At 34.5% G+C, this 11,454-nt stretch overlaps 1 protein-coding gene across 1 annotated transcript in view; it reads left to right on the top strand.

Annotated features, from left to right (window-relative positions):
• Nucleotides 1–10,776, top strand: part of WDR72 (WD repeat domain 72) — a 184,756-nt gene extending 173,980 nt beyond the window's left edge. Inside the window, exons 18-19 of the mRNA XM_020893244.2 lie at nt 3,042–3,146; nt 8,491–10,776. Coding sequence (XP_020748903.2) covers nt 3,042–3,146; nt 8,491–8,546 — 161 coding nt within the window. The 3' untranslated portion in view covers nt 8,547–10,776. The remainder of the gene's footprint in view (nt 1–3,041; nt 3,147–8,490) is intronic.
• The last annotated feature ends 678 nt before the right edge of the window (nt 10,777–11,454 follow it).

An 11,454-nucleotide genomic window follows, 5' to 3' on the forward strand; every position in this document is an offset into this window, starting at 1 on the left:
AGGCCTGAATTCACATCTTTTCCTTTTGCAGAGTACAAGTTCCTTTTGGGCTACTCATATTACTTCTCAATGAGATTTAATTCAAATTTCACTTCCTAACACACCCTATTGCAGGAGAATTACCTCTGCATTCCTTAAAAACCATGTTACTCTTGGAATATTGTCTCTAATGCTCCTATTAGTTAGTTTCTATTATAACTCAACTATATCACAAGTTGTATGTGGGCACCTTAGAAACACCTCATTTTTTCATCCCTTCACATGATCTAGCACAGAGCTCTATGCTGTGCCTGATAATCACCAGATCAATATTTTTTTATTTCATCGTTTTTGAAATTATTCATCAGAGAAGCCTAGGCCACACATCATGTCAGAGTTAGATGATGAAATGTCACACATCACAAGAAACACCCAAAAGAATAATTGCAAACACTGGTCTATCAAAAAAAAAGCCAAAAAGTGGAATGGCAGTAATTAACCTCTCCAATGTCTATTGTTCCCAGTTGACAGAATGTAAGAATTTCTTCTACAGTGAATTTAACCGGATACTCTATAAGCTACCCAGTAAAAACTAAAAGGCAAATCTTGTACCATCTCTCAAATTTGGAAGCAAAAGTGCAATTAAGCCAAACATCTAATGAACAACCCTTTCTACTCTACTACTCTACTCTACCCACCCCCCCACACACAAACAGCACCCTCCAAAATCTTTCTGGAGACAAAAATACCTGCAAAGGTACCTTATAGTGTGAGTTTAATAAAGTTCATGCAGCTAAAACTATTGATATATCTAACTTTCCTGTTTTCTTGAAAGATATGGAATGTCAGTTCATCCTGGGACTACTTTATTGCCACTAAATCTGGTGGTAGGCATGGACTTTGTTGTTCTAATACTATGCTCTCTTCAGCTCTTTGAGGCCCCTGTATCTAGAAGAGCGTTTTGGAGGAATGACTAGATAAATGAATAGATGCAAGTTTTAGATGAAAGAATAATGTGTGGGATGCCAAGTATGATATGTTTGCCCAAGTAAACACAGATGCTGCTTCATTTTCTGTCAGTTGTATGGCTAATTCCCTATTATAAATACCAACAGAAGTATCTCAGAAAATTAGCAAGATATATAAATATAAAAAAAAATCAAGAAAGTAGGCCAGAAAATTTTGACCATTGTAATAGTAGTCTGCAACTTTGATGCATTTAATTATTCCACTTAAACATTTCAAAAAAATCTGTGGATTCAAAAGTAAACTGTAAGTATGATCTAAACTGAGGAAAACTAAAAGCAGTGACACCAAAATAACTACTTAGGCCATACATACTACTTAGCTCTCCTTCCAAGTCATGGACTAACCCAACACCACCACTTTGTAAATATGCATCTTTCATCTCAAGTGGGCCTAAACAAGAAGCTGAACAGATCAAACTAAAGATAAAGCATATATACTCTTGAATCAGGAGGACATCCAGTATGGTACTTCTGCTTCATTCATTTGTTTATCTATTGACTCATCACACAAATCTTTAAGAATACTTTCCATAGCCCAGGGCATACACAGGTGAATAAAACAAACGTGGTACCTACTTCCATGCTTGTTTGTTTTCAGAGAACTCAAGATGAAAAGTTGTGTGTATTTATCCAAAATCAGAATTTTATATAGTTTTTCTCATATTTTATTCCCAAATAAAAAGTGAATTCTAATTCTGTGCTTGCCCTTCCACACAACAAAGCAGGATTATTGGTATTCTGAGAGGGTGGGTGAAACTGGACAGGATATTTAGAACAAAATAATGTTACTGGTCTCCTTTAAATGTGTGTATATGGGTTTCAGGTTATGGGCACCACTGCTATGCACAGTCCATGAAAACAAGACAGGAGTCTGGAGGTGTGAGCTCTCCTAAGGCTCCTTCGGCCCTCAGGCAGCCCTCTGCATCACTTATTGAATGTGTGAAGGAACATAAGCTCTAGCCTCTGCATTTGCTCCCTCATCTCCTAAGGGAGGCTTACAAACAGCAGCCAGCCCACTGCCCTGGGCCAACAGATTATTTCTTATTAAATATCTATGCTAAATATATATATATAAACATATTATGACACAAATATATATTTCCTCTATTGCATTTACGGCTCATAAATAATATGTTGTGTGTGTTATCAGGACCTGAGGAGACAGTGATAATTTTCACCAAATAAATCTGTGATAGACAAAAGTCCATATTGCTTGGCTTTAGATGAGTATGACATAATTTACATTATTTAAGGCTTGCTTTGTTTTGTTATTCAGAGTGTCTTCATGAAGACCATATTTACGCTTCCTGATTAAATGATTCCTTGAACAAATATAATAAGGAAATATGTTACTTGTAGAAAAACGTGGAAACATAACCCTTTGCTTCTCTAACAGAGCTAGTAGTTGTAATGTGTTTATAGGAAATTTTATATTCCTATTTTCACTTTTGTTTCTGTGCATAATTCCTACTCAGAAAATATCTCATTGTAGTTGTGTGAAGACCTACCATTCAAAAGACCACTTCTCCTTATTATCATTTGCAATGTATTTATCCTATCTTTTAAAATTTATTTTTATAGGGATTTTTTATTTGTGTTTGGAACCATCATTTTTAATTTGATGAAAAAAAAACCAAAATGCATGAAAAGTGTCCTCCACTGTGATTTGTGGGACAAAAAGAACCACTGCACCAGGATAGAGCTGGTCCTGTTGCTGTTAATTGACTATAGCCTTAGATTTAGGCATTAAAAATACGCTTTCTGTTTCGAAGGGATCACTTCATTACTTTGTAGCTTTTAAACTGATGCCATGAACTTATTTTTCTTCTAAGATAAAGTCTCATCTATAGATTTTTCAACTAATTACATGTCTGCCAATACATACTTAGAGGATACATTTTATTTCAATCTATTATTTGTGTTTATGTAGTGTGTCCCTGGAAATATCTGTGGAAATGAAAGGAAATATTTAATGGTGTTTATTACTACTTTCTCATCGCCCTCTTTCTCTTTCTTTGCTCTCTTTTTTAATAGCTCCAGTCAGTTCGGTCAAGCATGACAGCAACTCAAACTCGGCAAACTTCCAAGACACCGAGGACATGCCTGACAGATGTGTCTTGGAAGAGTCTGAGAGTCCAGGTGAAAGCCATTTAAAAATAGTCAAGTATAAATGATAAATTTGACACAGCTTTGGGGTCCTTGGAAGGGGGTGGGGGGAGAGGACATTGTAATGCTGTTTTCTTTTAGCAGCTGCACTGTCAAATTAATGGTCACCTCCAGGGGTCACAGTGTGGAGCTGTTATCTTTTCCTCTTTCATCAAGAATTCAGTTGGAGGAAGTACAAAGGCTTTATGACTGAGAAGGGAAGCTGACACTATTAGTTCATTATCATCAATTTTAGGCTAAACTGGTTAATAGAGGCAGAGGTTGGAAACTGGAGAAATAGCAACATTTTAAATATTTCAAATAATGGAATCAAGAGGAAGTGGAGAATAAGGGAGAAAAGAGAAAGCAATATCATTACAATCTTATTTACCCCTCTAAAGACAAACAGAATTCTAACTAGAATGAGAGGATTTTAGCATAACAGTAATGAACACAAAAGAGTAACCCTTCCTCATTCAATAAAATGTACCCTCTGTCCAGGTTACTGATGTTTGTATTTTCTTTGTAGAAAGAATAGACAGAAATGTACTGGAAGGATATGTCCAAGAAAATTTAAGCATGAGTTTTTCTTTCTGTTTTGTTTTGAAGCCTACTTAGTCCTAACAACGAATTAATTAAGAGGGGGAAAAAAAAACTTATGAGAGTTGAAAGACAATTCCTGGCTCACTATAAAGCCATTAAATGCTAGAAGATGCCTTATGACCATGAGCGGAAGAGTTAACTATCTCCCCGCCTTGAACGTTTTTCTTCCCTGTTTTCTCGGGCTGCTGTGCACCCTCTATCCTCTCACATCTTTGTGTGCTGATCCATGTATCAGATTTTTGATTCATCCTCTCTGTGGTCTGTCAGCTTAGTTAAGAGATTTCCAAATCTTGTAGCCTTCGCTGACAGGGGGCAGCTGCAAACAGTCCCCTGATCCTTCCCCGAGGAGAGCTACTGAGATTTAATTTTCAGTGAAAGGTGCAGCCTGCAATCTATGTCAGGTCCCCTAAGTCATCTTGGAACCCCAGTTGGCCCAGTGGCAGTGGCTTGTATTTCAGTCCCTCCACTACACCAAGATTCCTCAAAAGACGAACTGCTGCTGTGTGTCTGTTCTCAGCCACGCTTCTGCCTCAGCATCCATGGGACTGAGAAATGGCGTCTTTAGCAATGACAGAAATTTTTCATCAGCACAACAGCCCCACCCACTGCCATATAGATGTGTCCCACGTGAAAAGGGAGAGAGTAGTGGTAGCATTTTTAAATTACTTTTAGTTCTGACTAAAATTGTCTGATTTTGACTAGGTTTTTAAACTGTGTTGATCAACAGTTTTCTATCACCTTATCAGGCAGTTAAATCCATGAGTGAAGTTTTAACTGAAGTGTTCATTGTGTTTTTTTGCAAAAATACATTAGCTTTATGCTGTTTTAAAAGTAGAATAAATTTCGGTCATCCCTCAGTATGAGTGTAATTGTGATATTCAAATATAGCAGTCTATCTGATTGGCATAAACAAAAGGATATATCAAAAAAGAAAGATCAATTAGAAAACAGAAGTGTTGATAAAGAATCTTAACTTAAAAAGTGAGTACCATTCTAGACATTGGACATCATTAAACTGGTAATAAAGAATGAATTACTCTGGCTTTTTCTTCTGTCCATTCCTGCATTTTAAGACATCTAGCCTTATAGGCCTAGAAACCTCTGGAGAGTTCACTACTGGTCTCACTGCCTTCCACTGAGAATTTGTGGCTTGGTTGTCATGGAGACATCGTATTTCTCCAAGAATTGCTCATATTGATCCGTGGCCGGGCGTAAATGGCCAAGCGAGTGTGAGGAATAAAGGGGGCTGGGCAGTCCTATAAAATGACCAGGGCTTGTGGGGTGGAAATAAGCTCATAGCAAACACTTAGGTAAAAAGAAAGAAGCAGTTTTATTTTGTTTCAAGGTTTCTTTCTGCACTTTGGGCCATTGTCTTCCTTCTCTATGAACTGAAAGAAACTTGTTAGTCACTTGTCATGTCAGATCCTTGGTGCTTGTCCTGACACAGCTGTCAGCCTTGCAGCTCTGTGCAGTTCAGGGACACACAACAAAGAGGCAGTGGCATGAATTATTTATTGCTCCTTGTGTGGATAAAATTCTGTGATAAGAAATTAAGACACTTCTGACAGAGATGCTTGTTTAGTAAGAAAGATTTTGATGATTGAGTGCATTTCCTTGAAGTATGAGCATTTGAGAAACAAAATTCTTAAAACCGAACATGAAGGAAGATTTGTGAAATTGGTGGCATGGTGGGACTTCCCTTCAACTATGAAAATATGACTGGCCACTTCTCAAAGTCCAAAAATCAACTTCAAAATATCAAGTCATTCAAATGTAGAGCTCCAAAAGTGCAAACATTACTTTGGTGGTCTAGTGACCTCTATTTACCATGTATAGGTGGTGTTGCTCTGGAAAGCATGTTAAACCACCTTTGTTAGAAGAAAAAAATAAAATTTGGGATCTTTAAGTGGTAAAGTTTGATAAGATGTCCTCAAAACAGTAGAAGTGCTTCACTAGCTAAGCTTATAACTGCATTACTGTATTCATTATTTCTTGTATGGAAAGAAGTATATTTAAATCTGAATGAGCGACTCATCATTTTCACCTGGAATATTTTCACTTATTTAAAATTATGTTTAGGACTTTCATATATATGCAAATCCCCTAATTACAAAGTTGGATGTTATCAGTCTTTTGCCTTTAATGGATATTGACCTTGCATGGCTTTATTTATGCAATTCTAAATAACTAATATATTTATTACATCATTTTTAATGAATATGCCAGTTGTTCAAACAGCATCCAGAAAGTGAAAACAAAATCATTTTTCTACTCAAGCACAGTTCAAGAGTACTGCATCATATATTGTTCTCTCCAAGTAAAGTCTTTTCTTGGCAAATCCTCTAAAACATCATTTTACTGAAACTTACGTAGCTTTATATTGCTCCTATCAATTAGTTTGCATCTGCAGGGAGTAAGAAAGTTACAGTGCAGAAAAACTAAATTTTTTTAAATGAAGTTGAAATTTTTAAAATGTTGAGGAAGCATTTTAAAATGCCAATAATAAAATCCAATTTTTAGAATTTGTATAAAACAGTAAGATTGACGTTGTGAATTATCTTTGAACAAAATGGGTTTTAACTCAGTATGTAGATTATTTTTCCATTGACATCACTGCTTCACCAGCTGGGATGACCCATTTGTAAATGGGCTGGAGCGTGCATATAGGTCACAATTTAGATGCCTGGTGGAGTGGTCATTCACCTCCTCTAGAGGGCTCTACCTTATTCATCATGCCATTGTGATCTCTTTATTGGTTCAAGTTGAATACCCAGGTGAGTGCCTGCAGTCCATTAAGGTTGGGCAAAGCCACTTTAGACCACAGCATTCTTGTTACTCTGACCCTGCCAGTGAACCTGGAGGTCTTGTCTGATAGGTTAAAGTCTCCCTCAGCAGTGTCTTTTCTTTGGAATAATTCATTAGCAAAGACTTTTGACTCACAGGTGAATCCCAGATTGAAGTTTCTGGCTTAGACTCTGTGAAGTCTACTGGCTTCTTCACCAGCATATATACATTCCCGGAACCTGTGGGAATAACTTTGATGTCTAGTAATAGAAGCACTGAGACAACATGTGAACTTACAGCTCCCTTTTTTGTGTTTTTAGGGCCATTAGGCTTTCTTTCTTTGGCTCTTTAAGGCCTGGTCACTTCCAAATCTGAAAGATGTTATCACAAAAATAGTTCAGTTTAGTATTTTGTTGGCTAACTTCTTATTAACTGTTTAATGCACAGTGATTGTATATAGCCCAATCCCTGATCTCCAGAATATTAAAAAAAATGTTCTTGGCCCCTTATCTTTGTACTCATGATGATAAAAATTTAGTGTGACATTCACAAATTTTATCCAAGTGTTAATGAGAAACCTTGAGCTTTTATCACCTTATTGGCTTGGGAAACTAAGAATTTTACTTACTAGTGCACTAAGGGATAGTGCACTTCAATACGGCTTCAGCTGAAAATAATGGTGACAAAAGAGGGTTTGGAAGTACAAAAAAAATGCATTTTCAGATAAGCATTCTTATGTCATTCTGAAGTAGTTTATAATCAGTATGCATTCTGCCATTAACAGAACATTTTAGTGGTTTTTATATAGCATGTTATGTGTGTAGATCTACATACATCATTGTTAATCAATATTATATTTGCATGAATCTGATGAACAAAACTAGGTTTCTTACTGTTTCGTAGAGGATACTACATTGTGAAAAGTGAAGCTTTTTTTTTTTATATATACTATTCTGGCTCATGAATCACCAGCAAAAATCAGGTAACAGAAAGTAGGACAGATTCAGGAGTAGAGTGTTGGAGATGGCTGATGATGATGCATGAAGCAGAAAAAATGTAGAATGTGTGAGCAGCCCATCACTCATAGCCATCAAGAACACACTTCTTAAGACTAGTGCTAAAAAAATGTTCTAGAAAAAGTAAGAACAATTTAAGTAGTAAAAACATGTAAGCTCTATCTTCTAGTTGTGTTTAACAATATCAATATTTTAAATAATTTACCAAAAGGGAAAATGCATTAATCTAATAATTTTAAAGGATATAAAATTATGGGCATATATATATAATACATATATAATACAATATTGAATATTGGTTTAGCTAAAGTAATAATCAGCTTTTTGAGTTTTTGCCAGTAGGAATGGGAGTTACTATGATTGGTCACATTATTAATATAAATGTGTTTAGAAGTAGTTAACTGAGGCACAATGCTCTAATTAGTCAAATTAATTTAATAAAGTGATTTTGTTTTTAGCCTGCAGTCTGAGAAATACATTTTCTTTAAGAATTCTACAGCTCAAACCATATTTTAACTGATATTTATACCATTTTGTCCTAAAACTGCCATGGTGAGCTTCTCCAAGAACAATTCAACTGCTTGAAATTTATGGAAATTTATTAATTTCAAACTCAATTAATCTTGTTGACAACTTCTGATTTTTCTCAGTGATTTAAAAAAATATTAATAAGATGTGCAATTAAAATAGTACCTGAGGCTTGGCTTATCAGAATTTCTTTATTATATTAACATTTTATTTAGTATAGAGAAAGAAATGTAGAAATTATGAGTAACTGCTTTCTTCTTTCCTTCTTCCCTTTCTTGACTTATATTTTTCTTCATTTTCTCTCTCCTTTCATCCTCCTCTCTCTTCCACCCTTCCTCTTACCCTTCTTTCCTCCTTCCCCTTCTGCATTTCACCATATAACCCAAGATAATCTGTTTTCTTTCCAGGTAAACAAAAGCATCATTTATGGATAGAAAAGGTGTGCTCCTGCAAGCTGTGCTAATTGGAACCTCATCCATAGGAGTTGGATTTGGACAAATTAAGAAAACCCAAACATGCCATTTGTTTATCATTGTATATATAAGCTAAGTTATTGTTAGTCTTGTTATTAATTTGTGGTAGATTTGCCGATACTTTGTTCAGAGTCGTTACTGATCAAAAATATTCAAATTCCTCTAGTTTTAGGAAATCATTGTCTAAATCATTTTGTAATTCCAACAAGCAGAGCAGCCCACAGATACAAATTTAATACCATTTAGATTTTTCTTCCAGTTTACAGTTCCTGAATTATATAACCCCATTTGCTTTTAAACAATATAACAAACAATGCTTTTAAATTTAATGTTGCTTAAATGTACTTACTCTAAAACTTTACCAAATTTGTTTGATTTGTTAGGTGAAGGCATTTATGTTTTAGTAGATGCTTTAATTTGAATCAATCATCCTACAGTAAATCTCATCTTTAAGCATGAAATGTTGTCAACAAAGTAGCCAATTCCATTTAGTCATCAATTAGCCCAAATAAGTGATACACAGTATAACAGAAACCAATCTTGTGCAGTCAAGTTAATTTAGACTTCTAATGACATAGAGGCTAATGTCTTTAGCTAAAGGTTGATCTTGTTGGCCATATAGATGTGAACTAGGGAAAGGGAAACTACTGATAGCACATCACAATTGATCCTTATTAAGTATAAACTCTTGTAGTTCTATTCCCAGAAAGAAGCTTGACTTTCTATTCCCAGAAAGAAGCAGGAATTCTCAAAATAAAATATGCGAAGCAATATAAACAGGAATAGACATAAAGTGCTGATCTATTAAGGCCTTCAGCAATCTGATTTATTTGCTGTGATTTATATTGTATAATTCCTGAATTTATAGAAAATCACAAAGAAGATTATTAGTGTGCACATGAGTACAAATATTGACTAAGCCATAGAAAAATGGAATTAATATGTTAAATATATGACACATATCTTTATATATCTATCTAATAGGGAAATTCTAGTCATTTCAACAAACATTTTTGGGGGTACAAGCATCCGATTCTGTGCAAGGGAGGCTGCAAAGAGCAAGGTATAGGGAGAGATTAGAGAATAGAACTATAAAATTGAAATAGTGTGGTCTCTGCCCTTAAGGACCTTACAATTAATTATTGACCTAAGTGAATATACCATAACTAGACATCAGGTGACTGTGACTTTTAAAAAATAGATAAAAATATGTGTTGTTGATTTTTTTCTTTTTTGCCCTAAAAGATGATATTACTTGGAATTACTTTTGAGTTTTATTTCAGCAACATATTGTTAAATGAATAATGATGGAAAACTATCATCCTTTGAAAAAATTATGTATATGTATGTACTTTCGTCACCCTCTGAGAATTGTCAAAAGCCACTTAGAACAAATTTCAAAATAAAGGAAGGTAGCAAGCTAAGCAGTAGATCACAGTTTCTTGCATGCTGTGTACTGGTTCTGAAAGCCATTACAAGGAGTACTCCCCAAAATATTTTTAATTTTTATATTTGTAACCATTAAATATGTTGATTAAAAATAACTTCTTTGTTTTTATAGCTATGTTCTATTCTTTTTTCAAAAAGAGTAAAAATAAGCTTAAATAGTTGCCATATTGAGCATTTTTTCAGGTCCAAGGAAATCAATATTGAATCCTTGATAAATGTTTTATTATGTCACTAGCTATAGGAAATTAGAAGTAGGATAACCCTGGCATCACTAAAAGAGATTTGTGAGATTTTGTTGGCATCACATCTAGTTGCTAAAATTAAAAAATTCCTATCAAATGACTCATTAAAATTTTCTTTTATTAATATGAATTCTGGAAAACAACACCATTAAATATAAAAACTTTTAATTCCTAAAAATGAGAATTTTAGAGATAGACACTTAAATAACATTCCCTAATATCCATGTGTAAGTGTATCTATGATACAGATCCACTAGTCTGTTTAAAACTAATGATATTGACTTATGTTCAACATGTTTCAGGAATTTCTGTTGCAAAGAGAATTTGAAATAGTAAACTGCTACACAATTAAATAGAACACTCATAGGGTACCACAGCTAGAAACTCAAAACTGACTGCCTCTTATTTAGGTGTGTATCCTCTTGTATGTCCAGTCTTAGGTAACAATGCAGTAATTGTATTAGCAAAAGAACCTGTTTGTATTTAGAGTCTTCCTTGTCACTGTAATAAATAAATCATTTGAAAATTACATTGAGTTTCTTTTTTGGCAATAATCTTGATGATGTTTATGATTATATATTTTCCTCCATGGAATTCATATTTTCAAATTTGCAAGCCCGGTTCTGTTATTCATTGTGGAGTTACACACTGGCTATAATGCATAAGGGAAGAATCTAGGTTTAAGAGCCAAGATTTCACTTCCATGTGTCCAGGCAGTGTGTCCCTGCTCTGCATCTCAGAGCCTCACTTCCCCATTCATGTAGAGAACTCCCTCAAAGGGCTCGTCCAGAGGCCTTCTATGAGGTGGTTTATGGAAAGCAATCTGAACACTGTAAAACAGTTCAAATATAAGGTAAAATTTATAGCATTATAAACACAGAATGGTGGCCTCAGGCCTGAAATTTTCTGTTGCTATTTTAGAAACTAAGTTTAGGCTACTTTGAACATCTCACTATTAGAAAAATGCTAGGAAATGTTTTACTAAGTATTACTATTCTATCTCAAGATAATATTTGAGGTATTTTTTACTTCTTTCCTTGTACATTTTCTTCTAGTGTTATGTATTTAAAAGCCTTTTATAATTATTCATATGAACATTTTAGAAAAGATATACTTGTTCTTCAATCTTTACAGGGCACATCATAATAACTGAACTTTTAAAATTTAAGTTTTATTTCAGATGTTTTAAATGAAGGCTCAGAATATA

The sequence above is a fragment of the Odocoileus virginianus genome, chromosome 6, assembly GCF_023699985.2.
Source record: "Odocoileus virginianus isolate 20LAN1187 ecotype Illinois chromosome 6, Ovbor_1.2, whole genome shotgun sequence".
NCBI classification, from domain to species: Eukaryota; Metazoa; Chordata; class Mammalia; order Artiodactyla; family Cervidae; genus Odocoileus; species Odocoileus virginianus.